The sequence below is a fragment of the Odocoileus virginianus genome, chromosome 9, assembly GCF_023699985.2.
Source record: "Odocoileus virginianus isolate 20LAN1187 ecotype Illinois chromosome 9, Ovbor_1.2, whole genome shotgun sequence".
Taxonomy (NCBI): Eukaryota; Metazoa; Chordata; class Mammalia; order Artiodactyla; family Cervidae; genus Odocoileus; species Odocoileus virginianus.
In genome coordinates this window covers 20,464,141-20,491,326 of record NC_069682.1, presented here as the reverse complement: position 1 = coordinate 20,491,326, position 27,186 = coordinate 20,464,141, and the positions used below count along the sequence as shown (strand labels likewise).

General features: G+C 39.3%; 2 protein-coding genes across 12 annotated transcripts in view; both read right to left on the bottom strand.

Annotated features, from left to right (window-relative positions):
• The window catches only part of MLLT10 (MLLT10 histone lysine methyltransferase DOT1L cofactor), a 214,507-nt gene extending 187,886 nt beyond the window's left edge, over positions 1 to 26,621 (bottom strand). For 7 of the 11 annotated variants that reach the window (XR_011489384.1, XR_011489385.1, XM_070472046.1 and 4 more), the window contains exons 1-3: positions 26,173 to 26,278; positions 25,872 to 26,031; positions 22,848 to 22,927 (exon numbers count right to left, since the gene is read on the bottom strand). Coding sequence is in view for 7 of the 11 variants with exons in the window: in XM_070472046.1 (XP_070328147.1) it covers positions 22,848 to 22,927; positions 25,872 to 26,031 (240 nt within the window). In the remaining 4 variants the exon portion in view is untranslated. Of the gene's footprint in view, positions 1 to 11,331; positions 11,522 to 22,847; positions 22,928 to 25,077; positions 25,174 to 25,871; positions 26,032 to 26,172; positions 26,279 to 26,312 lie in introns of those variants that run through there. The other 4 variants (XM_070472048.1, XM_070472047.1, XM_070472055.1 and 1 more) reach the window with 4 other exon arrangements.
• LOC139036570 (small ribosomal subunit protein eS28-like) lies at positions 5,755 to 6,112 on the bottom strand. Its single transcript, XM_070472056.1, has one exon. The coding sequence runs from the start codon at positions 6,079 to 6,081 to the stop codon at positions 5,872 to 5,874; it is 210 nt and encodes a 69-aa protein (XP_070328157.1). The 5' UTR covers positions 6,082 to 6,112; the 3' UTR covers positions 5,755 to 5,871.
• Positions 26,622 to 27,186: the final 565 nt, after the last annotated feature.

The window sequence follows — 27,186 nt, the reverse complement described above, 5'->3', positions numbered from 1 at the left end:
AATATTATTCAACACACAATTATGAACACAGAAATGAAAACTTAAGCAAAAAATCGAAGATATAAGGAAGAACCAAATGCAAATTTCAGAACTGTGAAGTATAAGAAGAAAAACAAAGAGCTCACTGGATGACTTTAAGAATGAACAAAAAAGAGGAAAAGAATCAGTCAACTAGGAAATACTACAAACAAGTTACTCAATGTAAACAAGAGCGAGAAAACAGACTGGAAAAAAGAAAAAATGAAAAGAGCCTCACGCATCCTTGGGACTACAAGAAAAAAAACCTGACATCCACGTCATCAGTGTCTCAGGAAGGACAGGAAAAATAAGGTGGGACTAAAAAAGTATTCAAATAAATAATAACTGAAAAACTCCCAAATCTGGCAAGACTTTATAAAACTGACCAAACCTCAAACAAGATATTTCCAAAGACATCCATAACTAAACAAATCCTAAGTAAATCTATGAAATCTAAAGATAAGGAAAATATCCAGAAAGCACCGAGAGAAGAAACACCATACTTACAGGCATACCTCAGAGATACTTTGACTCTGGTTCCAGAGTACTGCAATGCAGGGATAACATGATTTTTCTGGTTTCCAAGTACATATAAAAGTTATGCTTACACTATCCTGGAGTCTGTTAAGTATTCAACAGCATTATCTCTTAAAAAAAAAAGAAAAGGCAATCTATATGACTGAATAAAAAATGTTTTATTGCTGGCACTTCCCCAGGCATCCAGTGATTAAGACTCCTCACTCCCAAAGGAGGGAATGCAGGTTCAACCAGTTTCCTGGTTGGGGAACTAAGATTCTGCATATCACACAGCAAGACCAAATTTTATATGTGTGTATGTGTGTGTGTGTGTGTGTATACATACATGCTTTACTGCTAAAAAAATGTTAATCACCTCAGTCTTCAGCAAGTCATAACAGTAACATCAAAGATCACTGATTACAAATCAACATGACAAATATGAGAAAGTTTGAAATATTGCATTTACCAAACTGTGACACAGAGACATGAAGTAAGCAAATGCTCTTAGAAAAATGGCAAAAAGGGGGCTTTCTTGGTGGCTCAGTGATAAACAATCCTCCTGCCAGTGCAGGAGACATGGGCTTGATCCCTATTCCAAGAAGATCCCACATGCCACAGAACAACTAAGCCCATGCTCCACTAGCATTCAGCCCATGCTCTGCAACAAAAGAAGCCACTACAATGAGAGACCCGCACTCCACAACTCACGAGTAGCTCCTGCTCGCCTCAACTGGAGAAAAGCTCGCGCGACAACGAAGACCAACACAGTCACATATAAATAATTTTGTTTTAAAAGGCACAGATAAGCGTGTCTGCTTGGAGTAGAGTTGCCACAAAACTTCAACTTGTAAAATACAAAAACAAAAAATATATATCTACAAGGCTTCCCTGATAGCTCAGTGGTAAAGATCTGCCTGACTATGCAGGAAACATGAGTTTGATTGCTAATCTGAGAAGATCCCACATGTCACAGAGCAACTAAGCTCCCATGCCACAACTACTGAGCCTATGCTCCAGAGACCAGGAGCCAAAATTCTAAGTCCACAAGCCGTAACTACTAAATCCCGTGCACCCTAGAGCCTGTGCTCCACAGAGAAGCCGCTGCAATGAGAAGCTTCGCTGTAACTAGATAAAAGCCTGCAAAGCAACGAAGGCAGCACAGCCAGAAATAAATAAATATACTTTTTAAATATATGTAACACACTGAAGCACAATACAAAATGTCTATGTAGGGAAAACCTAGTTTTAATGAAAACCAATTTCTCATCAGAAACCACCAGAGGTCAGAAAGACTTGGTACAGTAATAAAAGAAAAAGCCTCCAAAAAAAAGAAAACAGTAAAAGCCTCAAGGAAAATTTTTAAAAAGTAGTCAACTGAATGAAAATTTTAACATAACAAAACTTCAGGAACATAACTAACCCAGGACTAAGAGGGAAATTTGCAACAATGCATAGGAAAGTAGAAAAGTCTCAAATCAACAGAGTAATATAAAATTCTACCTCAGAAAACAAAAAATAAACCCAAAGCAAGAAAAAGGAAGCAAAAAATATAGAGCAGAAATCAGTGAAGTTTAAAATAGAAAAAAAAGAAGAAGAAAATCAACAAAACTAGGTGGTCCTTTGAAAAGATCAAAAAATTGATAAATCTACCAACACTTGACAAATATGAGGAATGAGACAGGGACTATCAGTACAAATCCTGTAGATGTCAAAAGGATAAGGGAATGCTACCAATAACATCACACACACGTTATCACAGGTCAGACAAAATGGATTCCCTTATTGGAAAAACACAAACTACTCCAACTCACCAATCATAAAACTGGCAATTTGAATAGCCTTATATTTTAACTTCAAAAAACTATCCATAAAAGAAAAAGAAGACAGTCCAGATAGTTTCAAAGGAGAACTGTCTGAAATGTTTAAAGAAGAATTAACATCAATTTTATGCAACCTCTTTCAGAAAATAGAAAATGAGGGAACATTTCCCAACTCATTTAATAAAGGTACTTTTACTCCAATACCCAAACTAGACAAAGAGTAAAACTACAGATAATAAAACTCATGAACAGACAAAAATCCTTATCAAAATACAATGCCTCTGAGGTCAGAAAAAAATACATCCAGTCTCATCAATCTTAATCAACATGGTGCTGAAACAATTATGCAAGCATAACAGGCACATAAATTAAGAAGGAAGAAATAAAAATAATCTTATTTGCAGATGACACAATTATCACTGTAACAAAACTCCCAGAGTAAGTGAAGGCAACAAGGTTGCAGGATGCAAGATAAATATAAAAATCAATTGTTATTTCCATATACTACCAATAAATGGGCTTCCCAAGTGGTGCAGTGATTAAGAATCTGCCTGCCGATGCAGGAGATGCAAGAGATGAGGGTTTGATCCCTGGGTCAGGAAGATCCCCTGGTGAGGAAATAGCAACCCACTCCAGTATTCTTGCCTGGAAAATTCCATGGGTAGAGGAGCCTAGCAGGCTACAGCCCACGGGGTCGCAGAGTCAGACATGACTAAACATGCACAAATGCACCAATAAATACATGGACATGAAAATTAAACATACAACACTATATATAATTGCTTCCCTCAAAATTAAATACTTAGGGTATAAATCCACAAAATGTGCACAGGACTTAGGCTGAAAATTATATAAAACTGAACGGAATAAACAAGAAGATGTAAGTAAATGCAAAGACACAGAATATTCATATATTAGAAAATTCAACACAGTAAAGATGCCAGTTCTCCACAAATTGATATTCAGTTTAACGGTATCCTATCAAAATTCTAGCAGGATTTTTGGACAAAGACAGGTTACTTATATTTATATATATATATATATATATATAATTAAATTTAAACTCAACAATGCAAAGAAACTAGACAGCCAAAACAATTTTGAAAAAGAATAAAGTGAAATGAGTTGTCTAACTATAAATGAACAATTCAAAAATGAAATTAAGAAAACAATTAATTGCATTTATAAGAGTATCAAAAAAGAAAAGAAAACCTTGGGAATAAATTTATCCAAAGACAAAGAACTTGTACACTGAAAACTACATGATGCTGCTAAAAAAAATTAAAGATGACACAATTGTAAGTTTATGGACTGAAAGAATGTTGTTAAGATGTATTCACTATCCAAAGTGATCTACAGATTCAGTACAACTGCTACCAAAATCCTGAGAACATTTTACAAAGAAACAGGGAATAATTCCTAAAATTCATTTGAAATCTCAAGGCACCCTGAATCGGCACTAAAATCATGAAAATGAAGAACAAAGTCAGAGGACTTACACTTCCACATTTCAAATCATACTACAAAGCTACAGTAACCAAAGTGGTCTGCACAAGCATAAAGACAGACATATAGAACAATGGAAAAAAAACAGAGAGCCAGGAAATAAATCCTTGAATGCATGTGTCCAACTCACTGCAACCCTATGGACTGGGGCCTGCCAGGCTCCTCTGTCCGTGGGATTCTCCAGGCAAGAATACTGGAGTGAGTTGCCATGCCCTCCTCCAGGAGATCTTCCTGACCCAGTGATCAAATCCCCATCTCCTGCATTGCAGGTGGATTCTTTACTCACTGAGCCACCTGGGAAGCTCTAAATCCTTGCATACACGGTCAAACGACTTTTGATAAAGAAGCCAAGCCATTCAATAGGGAGAAAAGCACCTTTTCAACAAATGATGCAAGGAAAAGTATATATCCACATGCAAACAATAAAGTTGAAAGCTTACCTTATAGCGTGTACAAAAATTAACTCAATGGATCAAATCCTAAATAAATATAAGGGTTAAAACTTAAAAAACACTTGAAAGAGAAAATATAAGCGAAATCTTTGTGATACTGGATTTGGCCATGATTTCGTGGACGTGACACAGAAAGCACAAGCATCAAAAGAAAAAAGATAAACTGAACATCATCAAAATTAAAACTTCTGTGCATCTAAGAACACTATCATTAAGAGTGAACAAACCCACAGGAAAAAATATTTGTAAATCATGTATCTGATAAGGGTCTAGATCCAGAAACAGATAGAAACCTCTTACAATTCAACAACAAGAAGACAAACAACCCAATTACAAAATGGGCAAAGAACTGAATAGGCAATTCTCCAAAGATTTACAAATAGCCAGAAAGCATAGGAAAAGATGCTCACCATTACTAACCAGTATGGAAATACAAATCAAAACCACAAGGAGTTACCACTTCACACCATCAACATAGCTCTTATCAAAATGATGAGCTGGAAGACATGCGGACAAACTAGAACCCTCATGTGTTTCCAACAGGAACATAAAATAGTACAGTCACTGTGAAAAACATTTTGGCAATTCCTCCGGAGAAGGCAACCCACCCCAGTACTCTTGCCTGGAGAATCCCATGGACAGAAGAGCCTGTTCGGCTGCAGACCATAGGGTTGCTAAGAGTAGGACACAACTGAGCAACTTCACTTTCACTTTTTACTTTCACGCATTGGAGAAGGAAATGGCAACCCACTCCAGTGTTCTTGTCTGGAGAATCCCAGGGACGGGGGAGCCTGGTGGGCTGCCGTCTATGGGGTTGCACAGAGTCGGACACAACTGATGTGACTTAGAAGCAGCAGCAGCAAAATGCTAAACACAGAATTATCATATAATCCAGCAATTTCACTCCTAGTATACACCTGAAAAAACTTAAAAGAGGGACTCAAATAAATACATGTACATCAGTGTTCACAGTAGCATTATTCACAATAGTCAAAAGGTTGAAACAATCCAACTGTCCATCAAAACATGAATGGATAAACAAAATGTGAGGCTTCCCTGGTGTCTCAGTGGTAAAGAAACTGCCTGCCAAATGCAGGAGACTCAGGTTCAACCCCTGATCCAGGAAGATCCCACATGCCACAGAGCAACTAAGCCCATGCACCACAACTACTGAGTCTGTGATCTACAGCCTGGGAATCGCAACCCACTGAAGCTGGCAAGTCCTAGAGCCTGTGCTCCACAAAACAGAACCAGCCGTAATGAGAAACCCAGGCATCACAAGGAGAGAGTAGCCTCTGCTAACTGCAACTAGAGAAAAGCCCATGCAGCAACAAAGTCCCAGCATAGCCAAAAATAAATATTTTTTTAAAAAATGTGATGCATCCATACGATGGAATATTATTCAGCCATAAAAAGAAAATTCTGACACATGTACAACATGGATGATGTTAAAAGTTTTTTTTTTTTTTTTACATATGATATAAACGCTTTATTAACAGCAGATCCACCTGGTGGGCCACGGCGTCAACCCAGACATCCAGCACCCAGTCACAAGTTCAGCGCAGCCTCCGAGCCTCTCGCTCTGACTCCAACAGGGTGAGCACGTCGCCCTCACGCACGGGGCCTTTCACGTTTCGGATGATGGAGCGGCTCGTGTCGTCCATGAATTCTACGCGCACCTGCATGCACTGTCCCTGCGAACCGGTCCTGCCCAACACCTTGGTGACCCTGGCAAGCTTGATGGGCTGCACACGGCTCGTGTCCATGATGGTGGCGCGGCGGCGGTCAGGGGGAGGGTGTTAAAAGTTTTAATGAAACTGCGAAATAAGCTAAATAAAAAGGACATATTGCATGATCACTTTTTTTTTTTTTGCATGATCACACTTAAATGAGGTATAGATAGCAGACAAATTTCATAAAGACAGAAAGTAGACTACTAGAAGTTACCAGGGGCTGGGAAGAGGGTGAAATGGGGAGTTCTACTTTAATGGGTAGTTTCCATTTGGAATGATGAAAAAGTTCTGGAAATAGGTGATGGTCATACAACATTAAGAATGTATTTAATGCCACTGAATTGCATACTCAAAAATGGCTAAAATGATCAATTTTATGCTGTATACATTTCACCAGAATTAAAAAAGAAAACCTAACAATTGGAGACCAAGTCTATGTTCATAGACTTGAAAGATTAAAAACTGTAAACAGATGTCACAAACTGATTTACAGAATGAATGTAAAGCTAATCAAAACACCAAATGGATTTTTCATGGAACAATATGATTCTAAATGGTTATCAAATGCAAAGAGCAACAGGCAAGAAAATAAAAATAAGAAGACAAAGACAAGAGGAAAACTACCAATGCTCATTTTATTTGAGAAAGAAATATCAATGCTCATTTTATTTGATATCTCATGTCCAGATTTTAAAGAGCTAGAGCAATTTTAAAACTGGTCATTGGCACAAAGATAAGACAAATCAAAAGTACAGAATAGCAAGTCCAAAAAGAAATCTACACATATATGAAGGGCTGATTCAAGACCTGGTGCCACAGTACAGTAAAATAAGAAAGAAAAGTGTTAAAGTAACTGGATGTTCCTATTTAATATGTTATTTGTATAATTTATATAAAATACATAAATACATAATATACATAAAATAAGTGTTTTTGCCCTATTTTATTCTATACATGAAATCAAATCCAGATGGGTGGGTTGATTATAGACCTAAATGTAAAAAGCAGCAAAAAAAAAAAAAGAATTTCTTTTATAGGAAAATCATTTCATGACCTCAAGTTAGGACAAGATTTAACAAGTTGCAAAAAACACTAACCACAAAAAAAAAACAACACACAACCAAAAAAACCCACCTGAAAATTCTGACTAAAGTGAAATTAAAAACTTTTTATTAAAAGAATTTTTTAAAAAAACCCACTAACCCAGAGAAGCCATCTCCAAGTCACAAGTGAGAAAATCTACATGGCCTATAAATACACAAAAAGGGGTTTTACCATCATTATTATCAGGGAATTAAGGTAAAAATCACAATAGGACTAACAAAATGACTACATTTAAGAAAACTGACATCCTAAGCACTGCATGAAGGATGTTGAATAAAGAAGCCATGCACTGATGGGAAAAGTAAAGTGAAATAAGCACTTCTGGAAAAGAAGTGGCCTTCCTGGCAACCTACCAACTCTACCTCTAGGACATATCCTCGAGTAATTATTTCTCAAGCCTTCTTGATCATGAACCACTCTAAGAAATACACTTTTCATTGCAATTCCATATACACAAACACACACAACACTGAAAATGCAGTCAATTTTTTTTCTGTTCTAATTTTTTAATGCTGGTTGCTCCCTGCTAAATTGATTTTATGACACTTTTTGGAGCAATCCCAGCAGTTTGATCAGTTGTGAGCTAAATTCCTACAGGTGTACAAGTACATTCACAGAAGTGTCCATAAGCTGCAGAACACTGACAAAAACCCGCATGTACATCAACAAGAGAACAGATGGTGGGATAATCACAGACTGAAATATTACAGAACAAAGAAAAGGAATAAACTATAGATACAGTCATCAAACTGATGAATCACAGGAGTATTGTGAATCAAAAATAGCAATACAGCATTACTCCATTTATAGAAGTTCAAAACAGCCACAACTAAACAAAATACTGTTTAAAAATAAAACTGAAAAGAACACCACAAAATTCAGCAAAGTGTTTCCTTCTGATGAAGAGAGGAATGCACTCAGAGTCACACAGGAGTCAAGGGTATGGGAAATGCCCTACTTATTAAAATTTGGTCACTAAATACATAGATACTCACTTGATTATTTTAAGTGGGTAGTTCACCCTCTTTACTCTGCAACAAAGACCTTACAATAAAATATAAGTTAAAGTTACAGGCTTCCATTGTGGTTCAGTGGTTAAGAATCTGCCTGCCAAATGCAGGGGAGATCCTGCATCTCCCCAGGGATCACAGGTCTGATCCCTGAACCAGGAAGATTCCACATGCCTCAGGGCAACTAAGCCCAAGTACCACAACTACTGAGCCCATGCATCACAACTACTTAAGTCCATGCACCTAGAGCCTGTGCTCCACAACAGGAGAAACCACAGCAACTGCAAACAGAGAAAGCCAGTGGGCAGCAGCGAAGACCCAGCACAGCCAGATAAATAAATATTTTTAACTCAATAAAAATAAGTTATGATAATCCTACACACACACACACACACACACACACACGTGAGAAAAGTAAATTAAAATACATAGTATTGGCTCAAAGAAATTAGGAATCTGAATATGAATAAAATATCAATCCTTTCACGGCTTATAATGCACAACTATTTGTACAAATGACAAAAGAAATATATTTTCACATACATATCCATATATCAAAGAAATGGAGTGTGTTTGGGAAAAAATAAAACTAGCACTTCCCCCAAAAGTCAGTTGCCAAAAGCAGTCATCCATCCATAAACATTTATTGTATGTTGTCAAAGAAGTGAAGATTAAAAAAAAAACCTGCAAAGTCTTAAGTAAAATGAAACTATAATTTTAAAGACACAGGGAATAAGGTAGGAGCTCAGGGGGTTAAAACATACATATACAATAGCAGAAAGTAATGAAACCACACAAAAGATCTAAACATGAGGGAATAGTGTGCTGATAGCTGATAATATACATCCTAATCCCATCACACTGTTACTTCATTTTCTCCTGTTCTAAAATAACATCAAGATGAAGATATTCACATATACTTATGTATTAACACCTGCAGTTACTTGATTGAACTATAATCTGAAGTACAGTGCTTAACATCATCTCTAGAGTGCCCAGGGTTCAAAACTTGGCTTGCCCACCTTTACGTGACCCTGAACAAATCATTGAACCTTTCTATGTCTTAAGTTGCCTCATCATTTAAAAAAAAAAAAAAAAAAAACTCATTAAAATAGTGCCTATATTTTGTCCTGTTGAGAAAGTGAAATGATATATTCCTCTATACAAGCACCTGACAGTACCTGACACTATTGTCAGAGCTTCACGGTATTTCACACGAGGAAACTGAAGCTTAGAAGATAACCTTGCCCAGTCATAAATCTAGTCCACTTGACTCCAAAGCCCATGATCTTAACACTACTACTATACCACCTTGATACCTCAGCATCAGATTATGGATTTTTTTCTACTTATCTTTCCTTCCCCAATTATCAAAAATGAGCACATCTGCACTACACTAAAATCAGAGCAAAATTTTTTAAGTTAGAAGACAACGAATACTCTGGGCTTTGGGGCTTAAGAGAACAGAAAAGCACTGGTAGCATCTGAGAACAGCAGGTAGAAAGTAATCATTTGGAGTTATCTATCTATTCATGGCTGTGGGAAGACTCAGTGCAGAAAGTAAAAAGAGGAGGGGTAGGGACAATACACAGAGAAGGCAATGGCACCCCACTCCAGTACTCTTGCCTGGAAAATCCCATGGATGGAGGAGCCTGGTAGGCTGCAGTCCACGGGGTCGCTAAGAGTCGGACACGACTGAGTGACTTCACTTTCACTTTTCACTTTCATGCATTGGAGAAGGAAATGGCAACCCACTCCAGTGTTCTTGCCTGGAGAATCCCAAGGACAGGGGAACCTGGTGGGCTGCCATCTATGGGGTTGCACAGAGTCAGACACGACTGAGGTGACTTAGCAGCAGCAGCAGCAGGGACAATACAGAAGGGAAAAGAAAATTTTATACCATTGTTAGGGCAGCTGTAATTTCCACTTGTCTCTAGAGCTATGTATCACCATAAATATCTGAGCCTACTATACACACACACACACACACACACACACACACACACAGAACTAAATTTTTATTGTTGGGGGGGGGGTGTTTACCCAGGTATATCCTGAGCAGAAATTACATATGTCATAGTGAAAATACTGTGAACCTGAAAAGAAATCTTTGTTGCACCAACAGTTAAGTAACACTATAGGAAGATGAGAAATAACAATCATATTTACTTTAGACGCAATAATCTTGAGATATGGGTGGAGGGGAGAGGAGACTATACTGAAAGGAGAGAGGTAAAAAGAAGAGAAAAAAGAAGTTTACTCTAAGAATGTGTAATATGCTACCTTTTTGTAGAAAACAAAAGGGTCTATATGTGTATAAATAGGTACATACATAAAGAAACTAAGAAATGAATTAAAAGTCAGTCAACAATAGAGAAAGACAGAAAGCAAAACTGGACAAATATAGGTTTAGGGGAAATAACTTTTACTGAATATCTTTTTTATGTATTTCGAGTCATGTCAAATATATCATCTAGACAAAAAATTAGGTCTTAGGTTATGTCAGTGACTACAGAAGTAGAGAAATTAAATTTAAGATGCCTAGGATACCTAAACATAGATATCCAGAAGGCAACTGCAAATGCGGATCTGAAGGTGCTAAGTGATGCCGAGAGGTATCCGTACCCATGCATAAATTTACATAGGTGAGGTGATCAAATAAACAGGCCAGGAAAGTAACCATGTAAACTTAAAATTTTCTTCAAGAAGTAAACAAGTAAAAAAAAAAAAAAAGAAAGAAACAAGTAACGCCAAAAAGGAATCCAAAAGGTCATGTTTATGAGGTAAAAGAAGAAAACAGTTTCTCGGAAGTCATGAATAAAGAGAGTTGCAGGAAAGATAGACTGATCAGTTTTAAATGCTGAAGGTAGATTAAGTTTCATGGAAACAAAAAAGAAAGTTTTGGATTTGGCCATGTGAAGCTAATAGCAAAAAATCAATAGTGACAGACTTTTTAGCAGTCAAATGTAATGAAGAATGAATGGATAGGAGTTTGTGATATTTTAGGATTTTGTGATATTTTACTTATTTATACCTAAAATTTTTTCAGAAAAGGATTTGAGGCAGACTACAAATAAAGTACCTACATTATAACAACAAGCAAATAGAAAAACGAACATTGAAAGTCAGTATGAGGGACACCCCTCTGATTCAGGGAAACTGCTCTTACCCCTGACTCCAACTCCAACTATGTAGTTCTAGTGAAGGTTGTCATTCTTAGTACCCTCCCCACTCCAGCCACAGGGATGGTGGTACATGATCCAAGACAGGCCAATCAGAGTCCTTCCCAGGATTCTTCAAGACAGCCCCTTCTTCTGGTAGAAGGGGCTAGAAGATGAGAGCCAAGAGCTGCCAGCAGTCATGGTTCCAGCCTCATGAAGTAGAGAGTCTGTAGTATGAGAGAATGAAATCAACACGCAGAGAAACAGAGATAAGAGATGAAGTCCTAAACCCCACAGGACGAGGAGAAGAGAACAAATATACTAATAATCAGATTAACGCAACTGATGTAATTAAAGACCAGATTTGGTTCTGGACTGCATGATAGCCAGAACAAAAAGAAAAACAGAATATGTATCACAGAGCTATCAAAAAGAAGGAAATCTACCAGATCCTAAAGGTAGACAATTTTTCCTATGCTGTATTAATTTGTTGAACATGAATTTTTAAATAAATAAAGGTCATTGAAAGGCAAAACAGACAATCTCCATGATGAGAGTCTTACAGCAAATGCAGATTACATATGCTACAGATCAAATCAACTTCCCTGGCGGGCCAGTAGTTAAGACTCCCTGCTTCTACTGCAGGGTGCCTGGGCTGGATCCCTGGTAGGGAAACTTAGGATTCCCCCATGCCCCTCAGTGCAGCCAAAAAAAAGAGAATTAAGTTATTTGTTAATCATTTAGTACAACTAACAGGCTATAGTAGGGAGCTGAAACAGAGGTATCAACTAATGGCTTTATTCTTCCAGAAGGCTCACTAGTGAAAAGAGGAAAGACAAAAAGGTGGAAAACATTTAAAGGAAAACTAAAATCCATGGGAAGATTCGAAAACAATTGTGAGCTAATGGGTCGGGGGTGGCGGGCAGTAAAAAGGACAGAAAAAAGATAAAACAAGACCTTGGAAGAAATGGGAAAAGACTACATCATGAACACAGGCAGTTAATTCCACTTAAAATTTAAAATTTTTAAAATACCTCCTCTCCTTCTGAAAATTCAACTGAATGACATAAAAGGGCACAAATCACAAAGGGAAAACAAACATAGAGGAAGACAACAGTTACAAAATCTGGGGAGCTGAAAAGGAGAGAAGCAGCAACTAACTTAACAGATCAGAAGACAATGCTACAGTATGACAAGTCCGAAAGCAATGTATCTCAGACCACACAGCAGCAAAAACTAGAGAAGCGTGAGGTGCCGCGCATCGGGGCAGGGAGCTGCCATGCACAGCGGCGGTGCTGTGTCCAAGAGGGATGGGGTCCAGTAAAGAATTGGGGGGCATGAGGTAAAATCTGAGAAAAGAAAAAACACCCCCCTTCCACTCCTTCTACCTCCCCCCACCTACACGCATGCACCCACACACAGAAACGCGCGCGCATGCACATGCCAATTCCTTCACTATACACTACGAGGTAACTCGCTCTCCCTCAGCGTAGAAAACTGCAGAAAGGGTAAACAAGAGGAAAGGTGGACTTGGAGACATCACACACACCTGAGCAAAGGGATATTGAAAATCTAGTTCTAAATTGTGAAATTTCAGCAACCACTGGCTCAGAGTTGTAACCAGGTCTGTGAATCCCGAACAGATGACTGGAGGATTTTCCTATGAATAAACTAACCAGATGGTGGCATCCCAATAAAAGAACCCAGCCAGATTACCTATAATGAAGCCAATCAGCCACCAATTTCTGCCACACATACAGAGCTTCCAGTCACCTCAATAGGAACTTGTCTTTAACTCAGATGGATGGCTACAAGTCACTAACTTTGTAAGCAAAGTCCCTAACAAGACAGGCCAAAACAAACGGTACAAAGCAACTCTGAATAAGAGTCCTAAGAGCAGAAAACTTCAGAAAACTGAAAGAGAACAAAAACAACCATCTGATTGACATCCTCATGAAATTAAGAGAAAATATGCACCCAAAAAACAAAAGCAGATGATAAAAAATAAACACTCAAAAAGTATAAAAGAAAAGAGCCTTTGGTAATTAAAAGTATAATAAAATTTAGAAATTTACATGAAGGGATGGAAGATAAAATAGAAACTGCCTCAGAGAGTAAAACAGAAATAGATAACTTAAACAGCAAGATCAGTTCAAAAGGTCCAACATCCAAATAAAGAACAATACAGAAAAAGCAAACAATGACAACAAAACTGAGGACATATCAGAAGTAATTTCAGGGATGCCCCTGGCAGTCCCGTGGTTGAGAATCCACCTTCCAAGGCAGGGGATGCAGACTCGATCCCTGGTCAGAGAACTAGGACTCCATATGCTGTAGGGCAACTAAGCCCAAACACTGCTACTAGGAAGCCTGCACGCCACAAGAGACTCAGTGCAATCAAAATGTTTTAAAAATATTTTAATTAAAAAAAAAAATTCTCCCTTAACTAAACTCATGATTCCTAACATGATTTACTAGGTTGAAAGGGACACTATGTACCCAGTACAATGAGTGAGGGGCAGCACACTACCATGAGAAATAGCAGAGATAAACTGGATACAGAAAACACACTAAATCCAGAGAGAACAATCCTATACAAAGGATTAGAATCAGAACTTCATTGGTCTTCTTAATAGAAACACTGACAGCTAAAAAGCAATGGAGAAGTAGCTTCAAATTTTTGAAGGGTAGTTATTTCCAACCAAGAATTCCATACTCAGGCAAACCATCAATCAAGACGGTAAAACTTTTTTTCCTTTTTTAGAATTTTAGAATTTATGAAGAATCGAAATGATAGACTACCTGATTCATTAAGTAAGTGGAAAATTATATAAGAGGTGCCTACAAAGTATACAAAGATATAGGAAAATGAAAATACAAGACAATTATTAATCCCAGGAAAAAAGAAAAACTTTAACATAAGAAAGCAATCATAGTATGCTTTTGACTCAGAAATGAACAAAAAATACTTAGTCATAAAAACACAAAATTTTCTGTTTAATATACTACTGGATTAACCAAAATTTGTGGTATACAGAAAGACAACATCTAAAACTGATATCAAGAAGAGCTGCTTCTGAACTTCCCTGGTGGTTCAGTGGTTAAGACTCTGTCTTCCAAAGCAAGGATACAGGTTCAGTTCCTGCTCCAGGAAGGTCCCACAAGCCCCAGAGCAACTAAGCCTTGTACCACAGCTACCGAAGCCTGAGCACCCTAGAGCGCATGCTTCACAAGAGAGGTGCTGCAAGAAGCCCAGCAAGGCAACCGGAGAAAGTCTGTGCTCGGCCATGAAGACCCAGTACAGCCAAAACAAAAAATAAAAATTCTTAATGAACAGCTGCTTCTACATTCCTTGCCAAGAGTCAAGCAGCAAGGTACTGTTTTGATGTGTGTGAAAAAGAATCTTTTAGTACTATTAACAGTGCATTTATCACTTGGATAAACACAAAAATTAAAATCTAAACAAAAATGGAATAGACACAAAGGGCAATGTATCAATGTACCCCTATGTTTTCATTTCTCTTACTAGTTATGTTGTTTGTTGCTGTTGTTATTTGGTCTCATGTCTGACTCTTTTGTGACTCCATGAACTGTAGCCAGCCAGATTCCCTTATCCATGAGATTTCCCAGGCAAGAATACCGGAGTGGGTTGCCATCTCCTTCTCCAGGGCATCTTCCTGACCCAGGGACTGAACTCAATCCCCTGAGTGGCAGATGGATTCTTTACCACTGAGCCACACTAGCTTTGTAGGCAGGTTAGGAAATGATACAAACAAATGTTAAGCACTTACTTCCTGAGTGCTATTATGCTAATCTTTTCTCACAGTTTAAAAAAAAGGAATTCAAGAAGAGAGACAATGGAAATTGGTTATTTGCTATTCTGTGTATAGTGGTAAGAACTAAATCTTTTAATTTTTTTAAATCACCTCTTTCAAAGTTACAGGAACTTAGGATGCTATGCTGAATTCAAAAACAAACAGAACAGGGAATTCTCTGGCAATCCAGCGGTTAGGCTCCACATTTCCACTGCGGAGGCACAAGTTCCATCTCTGATGGGGAAACTAAGGAAGATTTCACAAGCTGAGCAGCACAGCATGGCCAAAAAAAAGGACAAATACTGGATATGAATCATCAGTAAGAGAAAAAAAAAAATGTTAGCAAATATTTAACTTTTAAGGCATTCTATTTAGAGGATATAAGCTAAAAAAAACTAAAAAAAAAAAAGTATATAGGCTAAAAAACTTGCACAAAATAAAAAAAAAGTAAGTGCCACTGAAGATACTCCATCCTGGCTTCTTGCACTCATAAGTCAGAGTAAAGGAGATAAGTCTGAAAAACAAATTTTTAATTATGTAAGTAAATCTAGTGGTACAAATAAAAAAGAACCTAAATGCTTTTAAAAAAAAAAGTCAAAATTAATTGAAGCTGAGGCAGACAACGAAAATAATCAATTTAATATGTACCTTAGAGGGTTGAGGAGAAGGCAATGGCACCCCACTCCAGTACTCTTGCCTGGAAAATCCCATGAATGGAGGCGCCTGGTAGGCTGCAGTCCATGGGGTCGCTAAGAGTCAGACACGACTGAGCAACTTCACTTTCACTTTTCACTTTCATGCATTGAAGGAAATGGCAACCCACTCCAGTGTTCTTGCCTGCAGAATCCCAGGGATGGGGGAGCCTAGTGGGCTGCCCGTCTATGGGGTCGCATAGAGTCGGACACGACTGAAGTGACTTAGCAGCAGCGGCAGTTAGAAGGTTGAGACCCTAGATGTGCTGAACAGTTTTAACCAAGTTTACTATGTAAGGACAGGAACTGGTAAGGGCTGATCCTACCAAAGGGGAATCTATGCCAAAAAAAAAGATGTATTGGACCACTAATACCAGAGAAAGCTCATTTAAGAGGATAACTCAGGTGAGAGGAAAACCACTTTCAACCCTTCCCATCCTTGTTTCTGCTTGGAATATCTCTTTACAGTCATAGTGAATGCCAGGCTGTGACTGTGGAACAATCCTAAAAATGAAAACCGTGTGTTAAGGTTGGCATAACAGGAAGACAGAAAAAGCCTGATCCCTAAAGATTTCACAGAAGGACTTCCCTGCAGTCCAGTGGCTAATATACGCTGCGCTTCCACTGCAGGGGGGCATGGGTTCCATCCGTGGTCAGGGAACTAAGATCCCTCAAGATGCAGCCAAAATTAAGTAATTAATTAATTAAAGGTTTCAGAGAGCTGTCACAAAGCTTTAAAATGCCTTTCTGAACTCCTTTTAAGTAGGAAATTTGTAAATTGCTAATTTGCAGATCATTGTAATCTGGTCTTTGTTACTGGCACCAAAAACAATTCTTAACAAATAACAGAGCAAATGCAAAAAGTCCCCTCAGGGACACCTACACAAACCCAAGTTATTAGCAGAAGAGGGATCACAGGAAGACAACTCTTAAAGACTAGCTCACTGTCAAAAATTACAAAGTTTATGAGGACATCTAAGGACATCTACCACCATAGTTAAAAAACAAAATGAAAGAATTCCAGAATCTGTGAAGAGTTTTAAAATAAGTATGCTTTATATGATCAAATAAGTAAAAGAAATATAAACATTAAGACAATAATAGCAAGATATTATGGGAAAAAGGCTAATTGAAAAATATAAAACAAATAGAAATTCTAGCTATGATTTATTCAGAAAAGAAATTCATTGACTGGATTTGAACACAGTTTGAACACAGAGCTAAAAAGATTATCCATAATAAAGAGGTAATAGAGAAACTGTAAAAGACAAATTAAAAGACCTGAAGAAAAGGATGAGAATGCCAATTAAACACCTAAGTAACAGTTACTGGAGAAGAAAATATAATGAGAAGATATATTTGAAAAGATAAGAGCAGAACATTTTCCAAAATGGATGAGAGCAAATTAAGTCTCAAGCAGGATAAACAGACAGTCAACAGATTCCTTATTAGCACAAACAGGTACCAGAAGACAAACTAAAGTCTTTAGTTACAGGAAAACAACTATTATCCTAGATTTCAAACTAGCAAAATAATGGCATTCTTAGACATAAAAAGACTAACGGATCTTAGTACTTACTAGCCACCAACTGTGAAAATACCACCAAAAACTTTTAAAAGAAAATGACACAAAGGGCAGCAACAGGAATAAAAAACTGAGTGGTGCAAAAACATCAGTAATGTTAAGTCCAAATTACAAATGATTATTTAAAAAAAAAACTTCCACTGGAAGATTAAAAATAAGATGGAGTTAAAATGTAAACAACAATAAGATTTCTGCCAGGAAGAAAGTGGAATACAAGGTGTCCTAAGGTCCCCTGCTTTGTTCAAAAGGAGTACAAAGATAAAATCCTGGACTCAGAAAAAATAGAAAGTAGGCACATCAAAATTTTAAGAGCAATCATTAAAAAAAAAAAAAAGGACTAGAATATAAAACCTCCAAATCAGCCCAGATTTTTTTTTAAAAAAAGGAGTAAAGAACACTCAATCACTCCAAATGAAGGGAAAAAGAAGGGGGGAAAAAAGCAGAGTAAATAGGCAACACAAAATGAAAACTTAAGAAATAAGTCCAAATGTATCAGAGATTATTATAAATCTAAAAAACACAACTTGCATGTTGGACTTCCCCCGTGGCCCAGTGGTTAAGAGTCCTACTCGCAATGCAATGGACTCAGGTTCGATCTCTGGTCTGGGAAGATTCCAGATGCCTCAAGCCAACTAAACCCGTGAGCCACAACTGTGCTCTAGTGCATGCCGCCCACAACTACCGAGCCCACAGCCTGCAACTATCAAGGGCAAGCACCCTAGAGTCCATGCTGAGCATCAAGAGAAGCCACCACAGTGAGAAGCCTGCACACTGTGACTCCACAGTAGCCCCCACTACTAGGGAAAGCCAGAGGGACAGCAACAAAGATACAATGCAGTCAGAAATAAATAAATTCTAAAAACTGTCATGATAATACTCTTAAGACTATATTAAAAAAAAAAAAAAAAACAAGCTTCACGAGGATGTTCACTGGAACATTATTTGTGATTGTGAAAAATTGGAAAAATAACAACAGTCGATAAAGGAATTAAATCACAGTACATTCTGTGACAGAATACTAAAAAGCAGATAAAAACAATGAACTAGATGAGTTCATACAGTGCAGCAATCTCATAAGTAGCTGTATCACAGAACACATACATAACATGATAACATTTCTGTACAATATACTACTAGATGGTGTTTATGGATATATATATGTAGTAACAAGGATTAAAACATATATGATGGCTCTACATATATAATGAAATATTACTCAGTCTTAAAAATAAGAAGGAAACCTTGCCATCTGTGACAACAACAGATGAACCTTGAAGGCATTATGCTAAATGAACCAAGTCAGACAGAGAAAAACAAATACTATATGGTTGGACTTACATGTGGAATCCAAAAAAAACAAACTCAGAACAGACTGGTAGCTGCCAGAGGCAGTGAGTGGTGGTTGGGGGAAATGGGTGAGGTGGTCAAAAGGCACAAACTTCCAGTCATAAATAAGTTCTGCGGATGTAGTGTACAGCACGATGACTGTAGTTAACAATCCTGTATTGTTTATTTGAAAGCTAAGAGTGTATCTTAAAAGTTCTCATCAAAAAAAAAAAAAAAAACTACAACTATGTGAGGTGATGGATGTTAACTTACTGCAGTAAGTTTTTGCATGTTGTTTTTGCAAGTTTTTTATACATATATCAAATCATTATGTTGTATATCGTTAACATTCCAATACATATAAGTATAGCTCAATGAAACTGGCAAGAAAAAGAGACTGATCCCACAGACACTAAAAGGGTAATGGCTGACTCAGACTAGAAAGAATACAAAAAGGATTTCAACTCAATTTTTTAATTTATTTTTCTTTTTAAACAGAAGGGAAGATCTGAAGCAAATATGAAGAAAGGACATTTGTTCATTCTGGATGGCAAACACATAGATACACATTTTATGTTCTACTTTGCTCAGAACTATTTATGACAATCAAATGCATATTAACATAATTTGTAGAATTCAATATAAATATCTAATTAGTGTGGTTAAATGTTTCACATGGTTTTACAGATTTATAGTGATTTGTGTGCATTACATACATTCAGCAAGAAAAAAACTTAAAACTGAAATAGTATAATCCTAGATCAATCCCCAAAACCCTATTCATATCCCATCCACCAGTTCCTCCCTAACAATGTAAAAAAGCTAGGAGGAACTGCAATAAAGAGACAGAGCAACAAGAGAAAGTTATAGCTCAGTTCCTAGAGGAAAGGAATCATCTTTCACTTACAGCCAGAAGAGCAAGACCTAAATAATGCAAATCCTTAAAGGGCTTTTGGCCATTTTATTTTTCTGTACAATCCACTTTCAATGTGTCTTCCAAGTAGAATATTTAAAAATCTAAAAATATCCCCCTCTGTATCTTATTAACACTGTACAAGTAGGTAAAATTTCTAATAAATCTCTTCAGCCAAAAAAATAAAATAAATCTCTTCAGCCTGTGGTACTTAAGAACACATACACATTAAATATAAAAACAGTCATCAATGAGTGTTTTAACCTGTAAGCACTATGATTGCAGTTAATAAACAAGGAAATCCAATCAAAATATTTATTCACTTGAGGTGAAATAAGCAATTCAAGTGTTTTTTCCCGAACAATGAATGCCTATCTAACAAAGAGCTTCCCTTAAAAACCAACCAAACTTCCTCAATCACCATCTATTTTTATTTTTGTCTTTCTTTACTTTTTCAACATTTATTCTAACCCTGCAATCCCTACTATTTTCGATGCCCTGTAACAAGGGTTCTGCCCAAAAGAGCAAACTACAATTGCTGTCTCAAGAACTTGTCTTCGAACTTCAGCATCCCTGGCAGCAATGTACACTATCAACTAGTCTTTAAAAAACAACTGCTTGTGTTGCTACCGGAACCTGCAGTTTCTCCTTTCCTGACAGTTCATTAGCCATCCTTGGTAACTTGTTCTTACTCTCCCAAATGTGAACATTCACCAGAGTTCTGCCTTCACTCTTCTTTACTAGAGTAAAAGTTGTCACTTGGCTCCCAACCTTCCTGCTATGCAGCTCCATCCCCAACTTGTCTTCATTACTTTAACCCTAACTTTCCAATGAAACATCCGAGCAGCATCAAACCCTCTATTACTATTAACAGTATCACTATCCCAGAGTGCTCAACCATGCCATCTCAGAATCATCTGATTATTCCCTTTCCTTCACCCCACTTCCATTTCTGTCATTTCCTCCTCCAAAATGCTCCCTCCCTTCCTTTTTACTCCCTTTCTACTCTCAAATTTTTATATAACAGCAACCTAAGTCTTTCAGCTTCTAACCTCCCCTTTCAAAACCATTCTATACACAAACCAAGCTATTTGAGTAAAACTACTGCTTTATGGTTCTGGATTTTCACTCCTCAGTTATCTATGAGCTTCTAATTCTCCCTTCTCTGAAAAGCAAGCTATCCCAAACCCACAGAGATTTCCCTGCATCTGACCACCTCCACTCTACTCTCTAGCTATGGCTAACTAACCCATCCAGAACCAGAAAAGCCAAGACAGTTTTTTCCCCATCAAAGGAACATGAGATTCGGACTGAAATTCAGTCTCTGGAGACAAGACTGAAGCATGGCCATCATTCACCACAGGAGGCAACAATACAGTATACTGTGGTTGAGAGTTTAATCACGGCCCAGACTCCAACTAGGTACGTATTTCTCTCAAAACTACTAGGTCTTTATCTGTGAAATGAGAATAACAAAAGGGTATCTACCTCATATTTTGACAGGATAATTAAAGAAGATAATTAATATAGAACATTCAGCACAGCATCTGACAGTAAACAATAAAAAAAGTTAGTTATTGACAGAGTAACTAGCAGAGAAAATCTGTAGAAAGGAAAAGAATTAAGCAGATACACAGAGAAAACCAGAAATAACATTAAGACTAATTCAGTTCCCATCCTAACTCATGGATGTATTTTCAGGCTAGGTTTCTTGGCTACTATATCATTTTAACAAGAGGATGCATGTAAGTATATATATGAGTATATATTTAACTACATACATATATAAAACTATGGCTTTATAACCCTACCTTTTATAACTACAGGAATTCAGAAAAGACTGTGCCTGATCTTTAATTAATGACCCCCACATCCTGCCAAATAAAGCTTAAGTAAAACATGTCTTCCAATGTACCTTTTAAGATAACTAGCTTATTCACCTGGATATTCTGACCATGACCTCAGAGAGGAAAAAGGCATAGAAACAGGCAAGAAGTGGTATTTGAGGCAAATAATCCTGGTATTTTACCACTCCCATTCACCTCTTTATCCTCCCTCTCTTGATACCCACTTTGTTATTTTCTCATCTTTCTCTGGCTACAAAACTACTATGTCATGCGGTGGAAGAGCCTTACCTTACCTTACTGTCAATGTTTCCTAACAAAGTCAAGCAAAACGTCCTTTACTTGGTGACCCATCAACCGCAAACCATAAAATGTTACCGGGGGAAGGGGAGAGTAAATTGATACATAAATTACGTCCTGAAATTTTTACAATTAATCTCATCCTCCACTTGCTAATTTCTATTTCTGTAATGTCAGAATAACTGTAACTCTGCTACAGGGCATTCTCACACACAAACACCACATATCAACATATTAGTGCTCTGATTTCACAATCCTACATAGGCTACTCAGCCATTATTTCTGCTGATCGAAAATTGCCTAGGCAAAACTAAAAACCTCCATTCTTGCTCTCCATGTAGGTAGAGGTTGAAATATTTGTTTTCTAACTTCTGTCAAATTCTCTAGTCAACACCAAGAGAAGAAACTATCACACTGCAAATGGTAATACTTTCATATGATTAACGAAGATAAAATCTATTCTTCCCTCATATTTCTAGAAGTTCAACCGGAAAAATGCTTTTGGCCACAAAGAATAAACATTTCTCTCATTCTTACAGAAGGTTTACAGAAGTGTTCAGAAAGAAGGTTAGCCAGCCAAGTTAAAAAAAGGAAGATTTTTATGCTGCTTTGCCAAAGGGCCTGAATGTATGAAAATACTGAGCAAAGTTAAATTATACATGTACAGATGTAATAAAAAGAAATGTGAATCACTAAATACTGATGGACTTTTTTTTACTTCTTAAACAGAACCTAGCAGAATTATCTCAGTGTAACTCAACCTATGTCCTACTGCCATTATGTTCCAACCATGATTAGTCAATCTAACCAGCAGGCAGGGCCAATTAAGCCAAAATACAACTTTATATTTTATCCTTTCTAAGTATCCATCAATATGCAATTCAATTTGTTTTTCAGATCTTATAAAACCAGCTTAAAACTGCAAGTCAATATTTGGCCCAAATTCAATATTTGAACAAGACTGAAAACCCTTCAAAATGAAACCTCAGTGTGTAGCATCCTAAGCTACTCATTGAAGTATTTTAAAGTTTTTGATAAACAGTCCTTACCACTCTGGCCGCTCTCTCCTGAGATTCACATTTCCTGCAAAACCATGGTCCTGTGGGTACTTGAACAATGCCATAGCAAGCTGTTGGAAAACGGAATGTTTGAAAATAAGTTAAAGGTTGAATAACTATGAAAAATCAAATATTGTGCCAAAGCCCTATTAAAGTAATACCTCCAAAAAAATAAATAAATAAAATAAAAAATAAAAAAATAATGTAATACCTCCAACTGCTTTGTAAAAAACTAAAACATGTTATATTTATGTTTATCATTTATCACCAAGTTACAATCATGACATTTTAAATATCAGAAAGGTAACTTTTTGCTACTTCATTTCAAAAGAATAAACATCACAAATCTTATTCTTTTACAATAAAAATATTAGATAAAATTTAACATGTTTACATAAATAACTTATTATTCATTCCTATAATGATTATATGAATATTCACTACTTCAAATTAACTAATTCATTCCTATATCTTAAGTTTAAATATCAAGCATTTTAAACACATGAAAATAAAGTTATTTTCAAATCACCTTTCAAAATAAACAAGCTATGCAGGAAATGAAATGTAATGTTAAAAGTGAAATGCTTTTATTTAAATAAAATGTCCAGAATAGACATTTGTCTGTCTATACAGAAGGTAGATTTAGTTGTCTAGAACTGGGGGAGTTGGAGAGAAATGAGGAGTAACTGTTAATGGCTCCAAGGTTTCTTGTGATGATGAAAATGTACTATTAAACTGCAGTAACAAATCCAAAACTGTGACTATACTGAACACCACTGAATTGTACATTCTAAGTGGGTTAACTGCATGGTATGTGAATTATATCTCAATAAAGTCATAAAAAAACAAACTGCAGGTTTATTTCTAATGTATAATGTTAATGTTTCAACAAGTGATGTGAATACATATCACATTTCTAAATCACAGTCTAGTTACTTTAAAAATTGTTTCCATATTAACATTAACTTAACTCAAAGTTTAAAACTTGCCAAAAACCTAGAGACATTAATAATCCAATTGACATTTTCTCAAATGAACCTGCTCAAAGGAAACATGGAAATATATCAAATATTGGAAAGCATCTAAAGAATATAAAATCAACACAGATTTCTAAAACTCCAAAAGCTAAACTCTGAACCCCTGTTAAAAGTGGTAGTTATTCATTTGTGTCCAACTCTTTGTGATCATATGGATTGTAGCCCGCCATGCTCCTCTGTGCATGGAATTCTCCGGGCAAGAATACTGGAGTGGGTTGCCTTTCCCTTCTCCAAGGGATCTTCCCCACCCAGGGATCAAACCCGGGTTATTCTGCAGTGCAGGCAGATTATTTACCGTCAGAGTACCAGGGAAGTCCCAATCCCTTTTAAAAGGTATGAGTAAAAATATTCTATCAACCAAGTAACTGGCAGTCCAGTAGTTAAGACTATGCCTTCTAATGCAGGGGATGGGAGTTCGATCCCTGGTCAGGGAGCTAAGATCCTACGTGCCTCCTAGCCAAAAAATCAAATCATAAAATAGAAGCAGTATTGTAAGAAATCCAATAAAGACTTTAAAAATGGTCCACATCAAAAAAACTTATTAAAAAAAAAAAAAAAACCACACAGCGTTAGTGCCCCAAAAAACTTGTATTTTAATTCAGAAACACAGAGAGTAAATTTTCAGTTGTAAATGAACATTTTCTACATTGGGAGATGAAAACTACTTAGCATCATTTATCAACCAAATTCATAAGAAACACCTCCACAAGTACCAATGAACACTACAGTGGAATGTACCAGGTTCTCAAACCTTAAAATCAGTAGTTTCAATTCACATTGTTTTCACTCCTTAAAAAGTGAGATGTGCAACTCTGCGCTTCCTTGAAAGAACTGGGAATAAGTGCATTCTCAGATTAGGTTATTTACTACCTCCTAAATCTCCCAATTCTGAGATTCCATTCTATGAAAACTGCACTTTAGTCCCTTAGGCTCAGGCTTTCTCTCGTTTGACTAGCGTCCAATACACTACTAAACAACATCTGCATCACTCAATGGCAGATTCAAAAATGGGAAGGGACGCAGGCTGGTGCCTAACAAGAGGAGTACAAGAGGGCCAAAAAATTACCTAGGTTTTTCCCAACCTGAATTCCTTACCACCTGAAATGGAAAAAATCAGAAGCTTCCATGGCCAGAAAGCTACCTTACTAGTGTCCTTAACCTTTTTCTACATCCCCCAAACTCACCGAATTGTAACACCCCAAAATAATACTAGGATGCTCCCCAAGTTCCTGGCGGCACCGCCATCTCTTCTGTCCGATTACTTAAGCTGCGGAACCGGCCTGAGGCGGCCATCCCGACAAGCCTCAGCCTCCACCCCAGGTAGCTCAGCGCAGCTCGGGCCAGCCGGTCCCGGGGACGGCACGACTGCGGCGGCAAGAGCCTTTCGCCTCTTCTCCGCGGGAAGCGCCAGTCCGCAGCGACGGCCGCAGGGTCTGGGCCAGAAACCTTGGGGTGCGCGGCAGCCGGCGTCCTCCCCACCCCGGCCCAAATCTAGTGCCGCCGGGCAGTTCACGCGGCCCGCGGCCCGCCGCAGCGCCGCGCGCCCGAGCCAGACTCCATGGCACAGGAAGTCTCCAGACACTGCGGCAGACTGAGCGGCGGGAGGGGGAGGGGGCTCCACGCTTCCCAACCCGCACCCACGGCCGGGGGACGCGCGCCCGGCCCCCCGCACCCCTCCGCCGCCGACCCCCGCCTCCCGGAGTCCGCAGAACCGCGGCTCCGGGCTCAGGCGGCGGCCGAGTGACACTTGAGAGAGTGAGCGCAGGATCACATGACAGTGCAGGCCACACGCACTTTCTCCCTCGTGCACAGCCCACACCCCCTCCGCCCCGCCGCCGACCCTCAGAGTCAACCCCCGGCCGCGGAACGGGGCGGGGCGGGGGAGGGGCGGGAGGGGAACTGGCAGTTGCTGCCAAGGTGGGGGAAGCGGTGACGGTTGGGAGGCCGGGTTCGGCCCGGCGGGCGGTTGGGTGTTTACCTTGATGCACCGCGACGCTGCAGCCGTGCCCGTCGCAATAAACCAGCGGGTTCTCGGCCCAGCCTCTCTCGTCTGAGCAAACGCAACAGCCTCCAATCATCTCCTTCATACTATGGGAGACCTCGTCCTCCAGTGACACGGGCCGGTCGCTAGAGACCATCTAAGAGGGAGTTGGGGGGGACCATTAAAAAACACATGCAAGCCAATGAGTGCTTCCCGCCCCCCCCCCGTACAGCCCACCGCGCCCCCGCTTCCTTCCCTGCGCCCCGGCCCCCCGCCCGCCGCTCGGCCGCTCGCTCACTCGGGCTTTGCCGCTCAGTCACTCACGTTCCGCACAGGAGTCAGGAGCCATGTCCTTGCTGACTCCCCCCACCTCCCCTCCACCGCCTCCTCCTCCTCCTCCTCCTCCTCCTCCTCCTCCTCGTTGTCTTCCCTCCCCACCTCCACCCGGCCGCTAACGCTGGAGCCCGGAGAGGGCACACATAATCAAGCAGGCCTCCGCACAGGCGCACTGGGGGGGTTCCCGCTGGGCCAGGGGCAGCGAGGGAGGGGAAGGAGGTTGCGCTTCCTCCTCCGAGCGTCACTCGGCGTGCGCGCCCGCCCGGCGGCCGGCGTGAGAGAGCAGGCCCGGGAGAGGCGAGGCCTGCGTGCGCGCCGCCGCGCCCGACCGGCAGCCCAGGCCGGCAGCCCAGGCCGGCCTCCCGGCCCTTCCCCACTCCCGCGCCTGTCGCATCCGCCGAGGTGTGCTGCGAAGGGCGGGGTCGAGCGGAGCCGGCGGCGCGCCGAGGCCGGAACGGGCCAACTGGAGGGCGCGGGGGCGCGCACGCGGGGGCGGGGACGTTGGGGGCGGCCTTCTGCAACGCCTGCCGCGCGGGCTGCGTGTGCACGTCGCGAAGAGGCCTCTTTGGGAGGGAGGGTAAAAAGGGAAGATGCAGAGGGCCGAGAGGGAGGGAGGGTTTTATCAGAGTAGCTGAAAGGGACTCCCCGGAGGCATCTGAGGACCAACCTGCCAGCCTTTGCCTCAAAAACTGGCCCGAGGGTATCAAGGGTTGGGCAAGTCGACCGCCTTTCCAGAAGGGCGCAGTGAAGCATGGCTTCCTGCAGTTGGCCGCAGGAACTTCACTGTATTGCCGCAGCCTGTCCACCCATTAAATTCACATCCAGAGCTCTACCCAAAGTTCACCCAGTGAAAGTGTCACCAAGTCTGCCGCCCATTTACACACCACATTGGCCCCAGTGACAACTGAAAGTGCATCGCAGACAAAATCAAAGCCTAAGTTAGGGTTAGTACCGGATGAGGAAACAACACCTGTAG